At 40.5% G+C, this 15,230-nt stretch overlaps 2 protein-coding genes across 2 annotated transcripts; one reads left to right on the forward strand and one right to left on the reverse strand.

The window, feature by feature from the left end:
- The first annotated feature begins 1,854 nt into the window (after positions 1-1,854).
- vkorc1l1 (vitamin K epoxide reductase complex, subunit 1L1) lies at positions 1,855-8,134 on the forward strand. Its single transcript, XM_089017090.1, has 3 exons — positions 1,855-2,123; positions 3,903-4,012; positions 5,119-8,134. The coding sequence occupies exons 1-3, from the start codon at positions 1,903-1,905 to the stop codon at positions 5,343-5,345; spliced, it is 558 nt and encodes a 185-aa protein (XP_088873216.1). The 5' UTR covers positions 1,855-1,902; the 3' UTR covers positions 5,346-8,134.
- Positions 8,135-8,148: 14 nt separating this feature from the next.
- On the reverse strand, positions 8,149-14,308 carry gusb (glucuronidase, beta). Its single transcript, XM_089017089.1, has 12 exons — positions 14,059-14,308; positions 13,577-13,762; positions 13,313-13,494; positions 12,985-13,127; positions 12,677-12,864; positions 12,441-12,593; positions 11,319-11,497; positions 10,896-11,042; positions 10,666-10,750; positions 9,810-9,986; positions 9,568-9,703; positions 8,149-8,669 (listed from the first exon to the last, which is right to left on the reverse strand). Exons 1-12 carry the CDS (start codon positions 14,275-14,277, stop codon positions 8,518-8,520), a joined length of 1,947 nt encoding a protein of 648 aa, XP_088873215.1. The 5' UTR covers positions 14,278-14,308; the 3' UTR covers positions 8,149-8,517.
- Between the last annotated feature and the right edge of the window lie 922 nt (positions 14,309-15,230).

Here is a 15,230-nt window from a genome sequence, read left to right on the forward strand (position 1 = left end):
ATTTCTACACTTTGGCTGGTGTATCTAAGGTACAGTCACTGTACATTATAAACACTGTACTACAGTGTTTATTTTATTTTATTTTGAGCAAAACTATGTGCATAGGTGAGGCACACAGTTCTCCTGCCTCATGACAGGGGGCGCTGGTGATTACAGATTCTTCTTGCGACTCCTCGGCTGCAGAATAATAGAATTAGTGACAGCAAGCTACCGTCAACAGTTAGCAAGTTAAGTGCAACCATCCAGTCATTTTTTTTCGTGTTGCTTGGCCTTACTTTCAGAATGGTGGATTACATATCTAAATTGAAAGCATTTTCTAAACTGGACTTTCAATCGAAGCAGGAGATAAAGGAAGACCAACACCGGACTGTATAGCTCACAAACGGTGACTGATGAATATAAATCTCCTGGACAGCTTTTTGGCCAAGAAGTATCTCATTGAAACTATTCCTGAAGTGACAAAGTTGCTCCAGCTCGTGCTCACTGTCCTGTTGGTACTAAATCCACCTTGAGCAAAGCTAACAGTTTCATTCTCACTATTGACAATTCAATTGTTTCTCCCTCCCATCAGGTCAAAAGCCTCAGTGACATCCTTAACTGCACACTATCTTTCCACTCCCATATAAATAACTTAACCCGATCTGCGTACTTCCACCTACGCAATACAATTCGTCTTTGCCCGTCTCTTACCCCTCACACCACCGCTATCGGCGCCGGACTCTGCTATGATTGTATCAATCACTTTCATCACTTTGCTGCTGTGAAATGTAAATATCTCCACTGTGAGACTAATAAAGGCATATCCAATCCAATCCAATCCAATCCAATCCAATCATAGCAGAGTCCGGCACCGCCACGTTTAGACAGTAGGGATATATATATACATATAAGGCCGAAACTACCAGTAAGACTTTAGTTTGCTGACGAAGCTTCTTGGATCAGAATCAGAATCAGAATCAGAATCAGAATACCTTTATTCGTCCCGCAATGGGGAAATTTGCAGTCCACAGCAGCAATTGAAGAGGGATGGGGTTGGGGTGGGAGTGAAAGGATAGAAAACAAGATATTCTAAGCATATAAGATAAGAAGCGAAACGTCCGAAACCTTCAAGGAAGTACAGATGACGGCTGAAGAAACCTTTTCATCAATATTTTATTTATTGTATTCTATTTGTGATTATACTATTTTATTTATTATAGTACCTATGCTTGTCTGTGACTGTAAAGTGTCCTTGAGAGCTTTGACAGGTGCTTAAAATGTAATGTATTATTATTATTATTATTATTATTATTATTATTATTATTATTATTATTATTATTATTATTATTATTATTATTAATATTATTATTATTATTATTATTATCAGGCGGCATGGTAATTGCTGGTTAGCACGTCTGCCTCACAGAATAGGTGCTGGGTTCGATTGCAGCTCCAACGTTCAGATGTGGACTTGCATGTGTTCTCCCCAGCCTGAGTGGATTTTCCCGAAGTAGCCCAGTTTCCTCCCAAATCCCCAAAACATGCATGCCAGGATAATGGAAATACCCGCCACATTGTTAGGGATCAACAAATTAGACAACTTATGGATCGATAAAAACATCTATTAAATATTAAAACAACAAATCAAAATATACATATTTTTATACACTACCATATTTATTTATGTTGGGTGCTATTGGTGAATATTCACTTGACATTTCAAGTAAATCAACTCGAATGCGGTGTATTTTTATTCCCTCTCTTGGCGTGCTCCCATTCGACAAACACGTTGGCGTGTTTTTGGGCCTATCCCTCAGCGACGGCGGCGGCTTCAGCGTGTCCCGCCCCCTCGCCTTGTGGCGCGTCCCGACGCCTTTCCACGTCGCAGTCAAGTACACCGACTAGCGAGCTACATATGTCTGCATGTCTCCGGCTAGGCTAGTCGAGGGAGTGATGGCGGCGCCCGTTCTGAGAGTGTCCACCCCGCGCTGGGAGAGAATAGCCCGGCTGCTAGTCTGCCTGCTGGGCATCCTATTATCCCTTTATGCTTTCCATGTCGAGAGGGAAAATGCCCGGGATCCTACGTATAAGGCTATGTGCGACGTCAGCAGCTCCATCAGCTGCTCCAAAGTGTTCAGCTCAAGGTAATTTGAATTCAGCCGAGGGCGCCCACGGTGGCGCTCGTCCATGAATGATGTTGACTGCTATTGTAGCAAATTCGGGACGAATCTTTCTACTTTAATGCTCCCCACAAATCGCCCCGGTTAGCCAATGGCTAACTTCTTTAGCTTTCTCCCTGCAACCTTAATTTTGATCAGCCCGCCTAAATCAAAACTACTGAGGGTTAATCCGTTCACGAGCTATTTTAGCACGATTAAGCTAACTGCGCTCATGAGCTAATATACCGGTAGTTATCCTTTTACTGTCGCTTGACCATTTGTTCATTGTATTATTGTACGCCCCGTGTGTACATAAAGAACGTTGGTAAGGCCAAAGGGAAATAAGTTCTGGCGTAAAAGTTGCCTTCATTCCACACTAGAGGTTTCGTCTAATTACCCGGTTTACTTTAAATGTACTAGTATTGACAAACTTTGTCGCCCTTATCTTAGCTGTCAGTAGCCGGCAAGCTAATGTCACAATCCGCGCATTAAAGTTGTCGTCTGGTCACTTTATGGGATAGAACGAACCTCTTGAGGTCGTAGTCGAAGACTCGTTCGTAACATTTCCTCATAGATTGATATTAAAATGACTGCTTCGGGGTCATTTTCCAATTCCACGAATCATATTTAATTTGTCTAGTTAACCACTTCAACGTGGATTTCTACAGCGGCACCACGTAGTGATCACACAATAAAACTCCACCTAGTAACTGACTCAATTTGAATGAATCTCTACACTAAACAAATATTGTTGGAATGTAACCTGTCAAGGTAACCCGAATGCTTGAATACAGAAACCTGCACTGTCAATGTGTGTTATGAGAACTTTCAAGTTTGATTTATGCAGGTCCTGAGTTGATGGCAGTCCTGACACAATTGGTGCTTTGGGTCCATGATTTGGTTGTTTTGTACTTAAAGCCAATAACCGTTTTGCATGTACTGTACATGTGCCTTGTCAACCCGCACCCTCGTGTGTGTGTGTGTGTGTGTGTGTGTGTGTGTGTGTGTGTGTGTGTGTGTGTGTGTGTGTGTGTGTGTGTGTGTGTGTGTGTGTGTGTGTGTGCGTGTGCGTGCGTGCGTGTGTGTGCGTGCGTGTGTGTGTGTGTGTGTGTGTGTGTGTGCGTGCGTGCGTGCGTGTGTGTGTGTGTGTGTGTGTGTGTGTGTGTGCGTGTGTGTGTGTGTGTGTGTGTGTGTGAGAGAGAAAAGGCCACATGTTATCAATGTGTATGGTTTCCAATTACAGTGAAGCCTCGTTTTATCATGGGGTTGTGTTCCAAAAGAACCTGTGATAGGCAAAATCCATATTAATTTTCTAATGTTGTTATACAATACAATGCAGTACATTTTGTCAAGTTTGTGGGTTTTGAGAAAATGTACAAACACAAATTTGACAAGCTGTGATGCGGAGACTACAGTCCCTTAGCCAATAAGAATGCAGAAGACAATGCACAATTGAAAAGCATAAAAACGGCGCACAAAAAAAAAAAAAAAACAGTGAAGCTGCAAAGAATGAACTGCACCATAGCCACGGTACACTGTTTTCATATTTTAATGTACACAGTCTTCACCACAAACAATTTTAATGATAAAATTAGTCTTTTAATGGAGGTGTTGTCACTTACACGTGTGCACACTCCATTCATGCAGCAGTTATGAAGCTCTTTTTCGCTCAATATGTCCAATTGTTTTCATCTTTTTATGTGCTTGTTGGAATATATAGTATAATTTGTCCATTTGTATTTTTTTATTCATTAATTTTTTTAGGTGGGGTCGAGGATTTGGACTCTTGGGTTCCATTTTTGGAAATGACAGTGCACTGAACCAACCAAACAGTGTATATGGAATAGTTTTTTATGCTTTCCAACTCTTACTAGGTAAGCAAGTGCGATACACATCACAAATGCTCCTTAATGTCTGGCCGTACAAAAGCCCCTATCACAGCTGTCTTCGAACAGTAGTCGGGGGACACCCTCAACCAGTTGCCAGCTTATCGCAGGGCACACACAGACGAACCACCATCAGTGAGAATCAGACTGCCTGTAAAAAAATTACTCTACAATGTAAAATTTTATGGAAGTGACAAATTTGAAAACACTTGCGCACACACACACACACACACACACACACACACACACACACACACACACACACACACACACACACACACACACACACACACACACACACACACTGCTTTTAGTATTGTGACAGTGACACTGATTCATCCATGCTGGTTCGCATCGGCATGTTTATCTGGCCACCTGGCACTGAAACGGAACAACAGGTCCTTTTAGCTAAAGCAGTTACCACTCATTAGACTAACACAATAGACGCCCAGTTAAGGGATTCGGCTTCATCAAAATGTCGACTATATATTAAAAGGTAGCGCTTCTTCATTTTTAACCGTCGATAATCCACACAGCTGCTGACTCCCTTTTTTGTGATTCACATGACTCTCTGATTGACAATGTACCAATGACACTTTACATCTGTTCGGTGGTGCCGATTGACTGAATAATGTTGTTGTTATTCCATAGTTAAAACTAAGAAGGATTAGACTGTTACTGCTATTTCCATGCTACAAAATGCACCCCATTAAAAGCCACCACAGCTAAATTTAACCATAAATACATTTGTCCATACACTGGATGATTCATATTAAGAGTCGTAGATCTCAAAATTCTAACAAATTATCACGACAGAAATTTTTATCCCTCTTGAACAGAAAGATTTTCTTTTTGCCCATATCACATCACCCCACTTGTGATCAGATCGGTGATGAGTTTACTTGAACTCCTGATCGTGTATAGCCCACTCGTGAAAAGGATTTATGGAACTTTGTACAGTTTTTTTTTTTTTTACTGTGGGCAAGCGAAAGCACCCAGAGAATACTCATGGAGAGAAGCTCATAAATAATTTCCTCCCCCAAAAATGTTCATATTGCCTCAAATATTTTTCTGTCCTTTTTTTGTTCCCAAAGGAATGACTGTGAGTGCGATGGCTGCCCTCATTCTGATGACGACATCCATTTTGTCGGTGATGGGCTCGCTCTACCTGGGCTACATTCTCTACTTTGTCCTGACGGACTTGTGCATCATCTGCATCACCACATACGCGCTGAACTTCATTCTCTTGACCCTCAACTACAAGCGACTGGTATACTTGAACGAGGCCTGGAAGCAGAAGCTTCAAGTCAAGGAGGACTAAAGCTGTCTGAGAACAGCAAAAAAAATGTGACTCAAATAAAAAAAGAAATGTGACTGACTGCCACCAGGAGACCTTGCTTCCAAACAAATGTTCATTCTGCTGTGTTCACCAAAAAAACAACAAAAAGAAGAAATCTCACCCATTTATTGGGCCTGACGCCTCTCGATTGCAGGATTCAGAAGCCAGAGATTTTTTTTTTCTCAAAAGATTCGAAATTGTAAAAAAAAATCTCGTCGCAACAAGAACAAGGCATCAGCCTGAGCGTGCGTAAGGCGTTTGCACAAAAGCACGCGGCAAGCCAGAGGCAATTCTCCACATCTCAAAGGAGGATCTCATGTGAGACAAGTGGAGCAGATGCATTTAAAAAAAGTATGATGGTAGATTCCAGAATGACGTTAAGTACAGCCAGGAAAGAGCCTGCAGAAGAGTCTTGAAATGTTGAGTTTGGAGGGCACAAAACATTTTTTTTTAGGGGGAGGAAGGGGTCCTTTCATGTTTACACTTTGTAGTATGCTTTTTGTTGTTGTCTTCAAGAGGACCACTAAAAATGAACATGTGCATAGATGGGTGAGTTAGTTTGTTTTCCAATTGTGTACATAGCTGCTGAGCAATATTTCCAGAGGTTGGTTGACAAAAAAAGGGTGGGGGTGACTAGAACATGCAACGAAAAAAAGTCGCTCTGAAGCCGAAAATGATCTTTTCACCGAGTGCCATCACATCTGGAGTTGTGTGTTCCCCACTGAAAAAAAAAACGTTATGTGCCTGAAGCATTTATTTGATTTCATTTGAAACTGGGGGTGAATTCAACTACCACATTTGCTTGTTTATTTTCCTGTCCACGGTGCAAGGTGGTAAAATAACTATTATTGTTATTAAATATTTTTTAGGTTCACAGTTTTTATAAGGCAAGATACCAGTTGAGTGTTACTCCCTTCTCATGTTCACGTGGTAGCAGAGGTTGCCACACTGGGGTATTTAGCGTCAATGTCCATTGAACAAGTAATGGTGATGCCGCCCAGCTGAGTTACAGTTCATTTGATGGACAAACCTTGAAGTGGAAAGGGGGTGTGTGTGTGTGTGGGGGGGGGGGGGTGTCTGTGTTGAGTCAAATAACTGAAGCAAAACCAGTCATTGGGAGTCCTGAAACAATAAACAGCAAGCGGGTGTTCGGGATGAACAGCTGAATGCTTCCCATCGCACCACGAGTAATCCATTGACAGAACACTTCAGTTCAAACTAAGAAGTGTTAGGGCCACGGAATGAAAGAAAATCATTGAACTGAAGCGAAATGGATGGTGAACGAAATTGACGAGAACAAAGCTGAAACGTGTAGCACGATCTTGTCTGTTGCCAAGCCAGATTTTTTGGATTTTCCTCATAATATCCCAACTTGATTGTCATCGCGTGACTTGTTTCAGTGTGGCCTTCATACACCTTCGTACGTTCCTACTCAAGAGCTCCATTTAAATCTCCACTGGATACGTTAATGACCACGACTGTGTAGTGAGCCAATTAAAAATAGAATTTGAAGCATGCTATGAGCCGTTTTTCTGAGAAAAGGGGTGACCTGTCTATTTTTTTCCAAGTATGATGATAGCAACGGTTGGCTAAGTCATTTTTGTAATCTCCTTCCTATCATAAATGTTGAACAGTTCCGATTGATTGAGCGGATTGCTATTTTCCCCCATGTTACCATCCAACAAAACTTCTTCCAATGTCCCAAAGTAGAATGTCACCCGTATTAAAATCAAAAACAAAGCAAAAGCAGGGATACCTCAATTCTAAAAAAAAAAACTATGCTTTATATTCACTGAAGAAAACGCCAACTAGTTGGAATGTTTTCGGCGCTCACTTGTTGGTTGAGTGGCTATCACTCCCTTAAGCATGCAGTTTGTATGACATGCCATGCTCGTTACAATTATCCTCCTGACAGGGTGTGTATTTATTTTATTTTTTTCTTTTACCAACTTCACATCCCCCTTTTTTAAGGTGGGGTTTGACATTGAGTTTGGTGAGCAATTCATGACATGTTACTTGAACACTGATTAAGATGTTTAAGCTATGTGGCTGTAAAGGGATTTTTTGTGGGGGTATTATTTAATGTTAAATAGGAAAAAAGCACTTCTGTTGTATTTAATTGATATTGAGTGAGGCTCAGAGGATAACTGCCATGTAAGTTGCATCACCACTGTCAACTAAAGTGCCTTCTGTTTGATCACCAGGCCTTGAGCCAAAGAAACAGGCAAGTGATAGCCTTTCAAATGACTAATGTAATGGGCATTTTTTGTTTCCTCCCTGACAATTGAAACGGAACAGGAGGAACTATTGCCTCTTTCCCCTCTCATTCCAAAATGACTAAACCTAATTTCCTTGTCAATCAAATGGCCATTCCATGTCTCTGACCGAAACTACACCTTTAAGTGTTACATTTTGTCTACACATGGGACATGTTAGGAAGGATTGTAACAATCTGCATCTTTAATTATGCCCTTTAGCTGTATGGACTGTTAAACATTCTGGATCATTTTAGTTAAAAAAAAAGAAGAAACATGTTTGTTTTGTTTTTTTGTTCTTGTTGTGGAGGAAAACTTACTGGGTTTGCTTCTGTATTGCCAAATGTGTTTTCAAACGCTGTATTTTCTTACTTGGAAAAGTGTTACAACCAATTGCAGGAGGCTGTGTTCAAATTTAAATTAAGGGAAAACTGGATGAGACTGACATGAGAACATTTAAAACGGTGGCACTGTTGTGGTAATGATCAAACATTAAAACATTCCCTGTGAAACCAACTCAGTGGAAGTCATTTAAATGAAAAACATTAGATTTGTTTCTTTATTTTATAATTGAAGAATCAAAACAAAGATGACGTACTGAAGACTTGATCTTGCATTCAAAAAAATCCAGATCTTTCCCCTCCTCGAATTTAACATTCAATTTTATGCAAACACATGCGCGCGCACACACACACACACACACACACGCACACACACACACACACTGGTACAGACAAATAATAACCAGACAATGACTTTCAGAAAATTCAGGTTCTCACCACACTTCTGAAAGTGTGACAAGCTGTGACACACAAACAATTTTGCTGGCGATTCATTGCGTTTGGTAAACGGTCAACAAGGCGATTCGATAATAGCGACTGGCGCTGGTGCCGCGGTTGTCAGAGTCCACAGGGATACTTCAACCAAGAAGGGATTTTCCCCGTTTCATTTGCGAGCTTCCAGTATCTTTCCTTCAGGATGAACGCCGCTGCTTTGGGTTGTCTTTGCCTGCTGAAGACACCTTTCTTATTGCCCACCACTCGAGTGACCCCTGCAAATGCAAACAGGAAGCTCAGAGAGTGCAATTAAGAAAAAAAGGAGGAATTCTGCCTCTCAGTTGCGAACTGACACTGAATCAATCATGGAGATGGATGGCAATGTTATAACTTTGAAGAATTTATCTATGTGTAGTGTCAGTCGTACAGGAGTGGTCCATTGATGAAAAGGTTTCTTCAGTCGTCATCTGTACTTCTTTGAAGGTGTCGGACATTTTGATCCGCATCCGAAGAGTTTCGTCAGCGAACTAAAGTTGTGCTGGTAACTCTGGTCCTATATATATATTCCTAATAGACAGAGGTGGTGTTTCCAGACCTCTGCTCTGATAGGTTCCTGCTCTAAGATTGGGGGAGCAGTAAACTACTCCCTGAAGCTAATCTGATTACTTCTTTTCTTCCAAAAGTCTCAGCACGATGGGGGACAGAGCTTTCAGCTGCTCTGCCCCCAAACTCTGGTACTCACTTCCCAACATTCGTAACATTGATTCTCTTCCCACCTTCAAATCCTATCTCAAAACCAACCTATTTAAAATTGCATTTTCTGTGTAGCTCTCTCTTGTTTCTATTTATAATTGTTTTATATTTATTGTATTCTATTTATAATTGTATTTTATTTATTACATCTATAATAATAATTATAATAATAATATGGTTGTCTGTGACTGTAAAGTGTCCTTGAGAGCTTTGAAAGCCGCTTGAAATAAAATGTATTATTATTATTATTATTATTATTATTATTATTATTATTATTAACCTTTTCATCATTGGAGAATTTCACAACAAATCAAGGGGCATTGCATGACTGTATTAAAAAAATACCAATAACTTTGCTTTGGAAAAATTCACGTAATGATGACAGGCGCTTTGTGTTACGTTCTGCAGAGGCAGCAGTACCTTGTACAGTCATGAAGTCAGCAAAGTTCCAGATGAGTTCACCGATGACATACTTCTTCCTCTTCTGATCAAACACGTTGTGGTAGCTCTGCAGGACCGCCTTCTGGTACTCCTCGGTAAACATCAAGGGCGGGTCCTGCAGGGAGATGACGGAAAGACAAAACAAACAAAAAAAACACTTAACTGATCTTCCCTTGCATCATGAACATGCATTGATGACATTCTATGGCACGTTTCCTCACGCTGTGAAGGCCCGGCACAGTGTCCGCTCCATATTCACTCTGGATGATGGGCTTCTGGTATGTCCCGTACCAGTTCTCGAACTGGGTGTTGAGCTGGATCGGGATGACTTCCAGATGGCCTGGATCGTGGTACCAGGAGAAGTAACTATTCACGCAGATCACGTCCACGTAGGGGGCCTTGGCACAGATGACAAAAGCGTGCGCAATTTGTGTCAAGCAACAAATGTTTCCAAGAAAATGACATTCGGGGATGGGCAATTTTGTCTTCCAATTTTAAATCAGTACCATTTTCTTCCTGATCTTTCATCTGCCACTTGTCAGGAGCATCACTTTGTAATTGTATTTGAATTGTATTGAAGTTGACAAATGAATTGAATTTGACAAATGTCTCCACCTCTTCCCTAACAAAGAGATTCTCTGAAAAGCAGAGTTCTTATCAGATCTTTTCGATGACTTCACAGCTGAGTGGTCCCTCACACAAATCAGTCACGACGAACGTAAGAGCGAAGGAATGTGACGAATTCCCAGGCATGAATACCACTCAGTTGCGATCCTAACATCAGTGTCTGCCCTTCACATGACGCGTTGGATGAAGCACATTTCAAACCAAGGCACTCTGACTAATATATATATTTCCGTATCTGGGAACTTTTTAAGATTTTGTTGTTATCAACTTCTGCGACAAATTTCAAATGAAACAAGTGATGTCCGGACCTGACTGGAAATGCTCTTAACCAGTTTACGAAAGACAACTTTGTTGTTAGAGCAGTAGTTCTATTTCACCCATACACACAAGCTATTACAATTTTGGCTTGGAAAAAAAAGATCACCAAGGTCTCAAAATGATGAAACTCACCCCTTTGTCTCTGGCATAGTTGCTATCAGTGACAAAAGTCACAGGCCGGGTCGGGTCAATATTTTTAGTATGCGTGATTAAAGTCCTGCGGGATAAATACAATTCACATTTTAGTGTCGCAAATGCATCAGAATCACAGGACTAACATGCAGTTTGAATTTATGTCATGGAGAGAGAGGTTGTCAATAAAATAATAAACATAATTTTATAGAAAGATGATCAAAACTCACTTGAAATACAATTCAGCAGGGGGCAACTCTGCCGCCGGCTCATTGGCTACTGACCACATGACCACAGAGGGATGGTTCTTGTCCCGTCGCACGAGCTCATCCATGACATCCAGATGATGGGCCAGGGAGGCGTTGCCAAAGCTACGACTGTCGATTGGGCAACACACAATTGGTATAAATAGCGCCAACTTGGGCAAAAAAACAGGTTAGACCAGTTATCTGTTTTTGAAGCAAATATTTTGTGTCTGTATTTTATTTTTCAGACGGAATCTTTTTCGGTACCTGTATAGTTCTTGTTACAAAGCCCAAACAGTATTTTGAGCATTAATACTAAAAAAATATGAATGAGTGTCTTGCGTTTCCAGCTCATGATTCGACTGTGTTCATGGGTGATGGGGACGAACACACCAAATTTGTACCTACATGTCTTTGATGCCCACCCCGGGGCATTCATCGATGACCACAATGCCGTGGCGATCACACATCTGCAGAATCTCCTCCGCATAGGGGTAGTGGCTGGTGCGGAATGAGTTAACCCCCAGCCACTTCATTAAGTTGAAGTCTTTGACAATCAGGGGCCAGTCAAATCCTTTACCTCGAATCTGTCACACAATACAACCAAAAACATCATCATGGAGCATACCTGTGAACATATCCTGAAAAAAATATATACATATACATGACATATATTTGTACATTTACATGAGAAGAAAAATGTGGAAATGAAATGAAGCCTATCCCAGCTGACATTGGGGAAAATACAGTGTGACCTCAACTTACGAACTTAATTGGTTCCCAGTCAGAGTGTGTAAGGCGAAAAGTGTGTATCTCAAAAAAAAATTCCCATTGGAAACCATTAAAATGGGAATAATCCGTTCCCGGGTTTCCATAAAATATACTTTTCAACTAAATAAGCCTTAAAATTACACACAACATACCTTATTCTATGTATAATAAATGTGCTATTGTATTGTAATGAAAGAAATACACTGAATTGTATCATAAAATCACTTTATTTACATTTGTGATGGTCATTTAGGGCTTGATGGAATGGCGTTGGAGGTCGAAGGTCAAAGGGAATTGCTGTTTGGAAAGAGAGGCCCATTACATGAGGACTGTAATTAAAGAAATAAACTGTGCTGTAAAATAACGTTTTATTTACCTTTTTGATGGTCGTTGATGGCTTATGGAAGGAGAGTCACCTTCCATAAGGACTGTTGGTAACTTAACCTCTGGTGCTGTTCGGTCGTGTGCTTCCGCCGAAGATCACTCCGCCAGCCGTAGTGGGTGTGTATTATGAAAATAGTGCTTATTATAAGGTTTAATTTTCATAAATTTGACGTTTGTAAGACGAAAAGTTTGTAAGTTAAGATGTTTGGAAGTTGAGGTCTCACTGTATTGCGCGCCAGCTAAACTAGCTGCCAGCCAATCACATTGGACAATAATCAAACAAACACATTCACTGCTCCCAAAAAAATGGACTCTTCACTTTTGTAACAAGTGGGATAGAAATTCACTCGACTGCCTCCCTCTAGTGTTACTCACGTCAGAGTCCTCATGCTTATTGACCCCATGGAAATAGAAGGGCTTGTTGTTGATGAGGAACTGACTGCTCGTGACACGGACGGTGCGGATGCCAACTGGCAGAGCGTAGACATCTGTGTAAGTTGATCTTTCATCTGCTGCCATCAAGTGAACCTTTAGGTGGAATAAAAAAGAAATAAAAAAATAGATGTATATGAAAAAAACGCACATGGCATAGTGCCTTAACACTGGCTCACCTCCAAAGAGTAACGATAAGCCGGATTCTCATGCATCAAGTACGGCCACCAGAGTTTCACATCTGTGATTTTGAGCATCCCAGAAGGCTCGTTAGAGGAAGCCACGCAATATCTGTCTTTGTCCATCAAAGTAACCTTCAGTGTGGCCTCAGCAGCATTTTGGACTGATATCTTGTAGTTGACTAGACCTGTAACACAGAGGATGAAACGGGCAAGAAAATATGCTTTTCTATTATCAGATGTACCTAATTTTGTGTGTCTTTATTGTATGTGAGAAGATTTTAAAAAAATAGAACCAAAAAAGATACCTGTGCTATCCGAGAAGTCCGTCACGACTGTGATGTCATCTACGTAAGCCTTCGGAGTAGTGTACAGCAATACAGGACGGTGAATCCCAGCATAGTTGAAGAAATCAAAGTTGATGTTTTGCACAAAAAAGCCATCAGGATACCTATGGAGTAAAGAGTAAAGATGAAAAGTGAAAAGAATAAGTGTCCAATAGTTTGCAAAGCAGCAAAAACAGTAGTTGGATCTCAATTGTTTTTCTGTGATAGTCTGTTCTTAAATCAATAAATAACACGGATCAAAAACAACAAACAGTGCATTTGAAGTAGGTAAAGATGCAAATGTGTTTACTTAGTGGGGTCATTGAAATACTGGATGGTCCCAGGTGGGAGAGTCTCTAAAGTAAGAGTGTTGTTGACCGCGATGGTTATCCTGCAGGGGCTTGTCGGGTCCTTTCGGATCACACTTCCTATTTCTGCCTCAAAGGGAAGATGGCCACCGTTGTGTTCGGTCACTTTCACTCCGTTGACCCACTGCAAAATTTTGACACATCGTGAACACACCTCAACAGTGATAAAGGTAAAAGAATAAGTGTGATTATGTTTTAATGCTTACCACCACTGAATAATAGTGAGCACTTCCAACTCGGAGAACCACTCTTGTTCCTTCATCTGCGATCCAGCGGGATGGCACCACCACCTCTCGTTCATACCATACCCAGCCGATGAAATCTCGTAATGTGGGGTCTTGGGTCATGTCGTTGAAGCTGGCAGGAACGGCCATGTCTATCACAGGGCCAGTCTATCGAGTGAGATAATCGCATGGACAAAGTGTACGACCAGGCACACAAACAACTTCATGATCAAATACAAAGTCTATATAAAGAATGACATGATAAGGCACTGGTGGAGCAGTCTTAATTTTTCAGCCATATTTGGTGTTAATATTTACATTAGAAAACCTTGCGTGGTAATAAAAAATAATTTGGGAATTGTGTTGCAAAATCTGACATTTTTTTCCGTTCAGACACGTCAGGTTTAGCTCATTTAAAATATTTGTCCAACAAAATCAGGTCCGTTAGCTGGTGAGTTATTCACCTCAGCCAATCGACTTTTGTACCAAGATTTGTCGAAGCCTTGCTTCCTGTTAGGCGACTTATCCGCTCTGAAGCTCCAAAGGCCGCTTAGATCCTTCACTTCTCGAGAAGACGACTCCCGGGGGAAGAGCATTCCCATGCCCGATTGGCAAAAGGAACTCGGCAACACCGCAAAGAGACATAGGTACTTGAACAAACTGCATCTTCCTAATGTCAACATGTTCAAACTTCCATTGAGCCATAACCGGATGTGACGTTGTCAGTGTCACGAGACTGTCGGAACGAGTGATGTGTCGTTCGCGAACAAACGGACTGTTGGAGCCGGATATTTGAAGTGTTCGACTGGAGGAGGCTCTTAAGAGGGAGCCGCTTGAGAACTCGACTTCCCGCCCGCATATATACGTAAATATATGAGGCATTTTTTAATGCCAATCTTCGCTAAAGACTAGCTGAAACTTTGACCTGGATGCTGATTTTTTTCTATTGTCTTACACATTTTCATTTGTCGTGTAAAAGGTACTTTTTAACCTGTCACTGTAGTAATCAAAGCTCACTTATGTTGTTTTACTGTAGTTAAAATCTTAGGACCATAGAGAGATTGGATTTTTTGTTGGCCTTGTTTTGAGATGGGTTTTTGTTTTTGTACTTTATTTTATTTTTTGTACTCCCGTGTTTTATGTGAAGAATAATAAAGCCATATATATATATATATATATATATATATATATATATATATATATATATATATATATATATATATATATATATATATTTTTTTTTTTTTTTTTTCTGTATGTTTTACATTACTAATTCGTTTGACATATAATTTTGCACTTTTTGGAAGTTAATTAATTCAAGCAACAATAAACTGAGTATCAACTTGGGGGTTGAAAGAGCTTCATTTTTGGTGATCTGATCAAAAAGAACCAGCTCTCTAAAGAGCCGGAATTTCCATCACTAGTCCGAATACGAACAATTTCATGTACAGGTACTGTTGCTGTTATTTCTCCAGGTTAAAGGGGAAAATATTTTTCAGCAAAATGTTTTAATGATTTTTGGTTCAAAATTAGTGTAAGTGTACTGCACGCCACTGATAATCAGGTAGACCACCCACCGTAACTCCCATAACAAAAACAAACAAACTAAAAATGCTTGAAAAAAGTAGTTCCGTGC

The sequence above is a fragment of the Hippocampus bargibanti genome, linkage group LG16 (genome assembly GCF_051943395.1).
Source record: "Hippocampus bargibanti isolate YZ-2025 linkage group LG16, ASM5194339v1, whole genome shotgun sequence".
NCBI lineage: Eukaryota > Metazoa > Chordata > Actinopteri > Syngnathiformes > Syngnathidae > Hippocampus > Hippocampus bargibanti.

Coding starts and splice junctions, on each gene's coding strand:
- gusb (XM_089017089.1), bottom strand. CDS start 14,277: ATGTTGACATTAGGAAGATGCAGTTTGTTCAAGTACCTATGTCTCTTT. Junction 12,594..12,676: donor CTTATCGTTACTCTTTGGAG/GTGAGCCAGTGT, acceptor TTCCACCTAAAG/GTTCACTTGATGGCAGCAGA. Junction 9,704..9,809: donor CTGTGCCGGGCCTTCACAGC/GTGAGGAAACGT, acceptor ATCTCCCTGCAG/GACCCGCCCTTGATGTTTAC.
- vkorc1l1 (XM_089017090.1), top strand. CDS start 1,903: ATGTCTCCGGCTAGGCTAGTCGAGGGAGTGATGGCGGCGCCCGTTCTG. Junction 2,124..3,902: donor TCCAAAGTGTTCAGCTCAAG/GTAATTTGAATT, acceptor TAATTTTTTTAG/GTGGGGTCGAGGATTTGGAC. Junction 4,013..5,118: donor TGCTTTCCAACTCTTACTAG/GTAAGCAAGTGC, acceptor TTGTTCCCAAAG/GAATGACTGTGAGTGCGATG.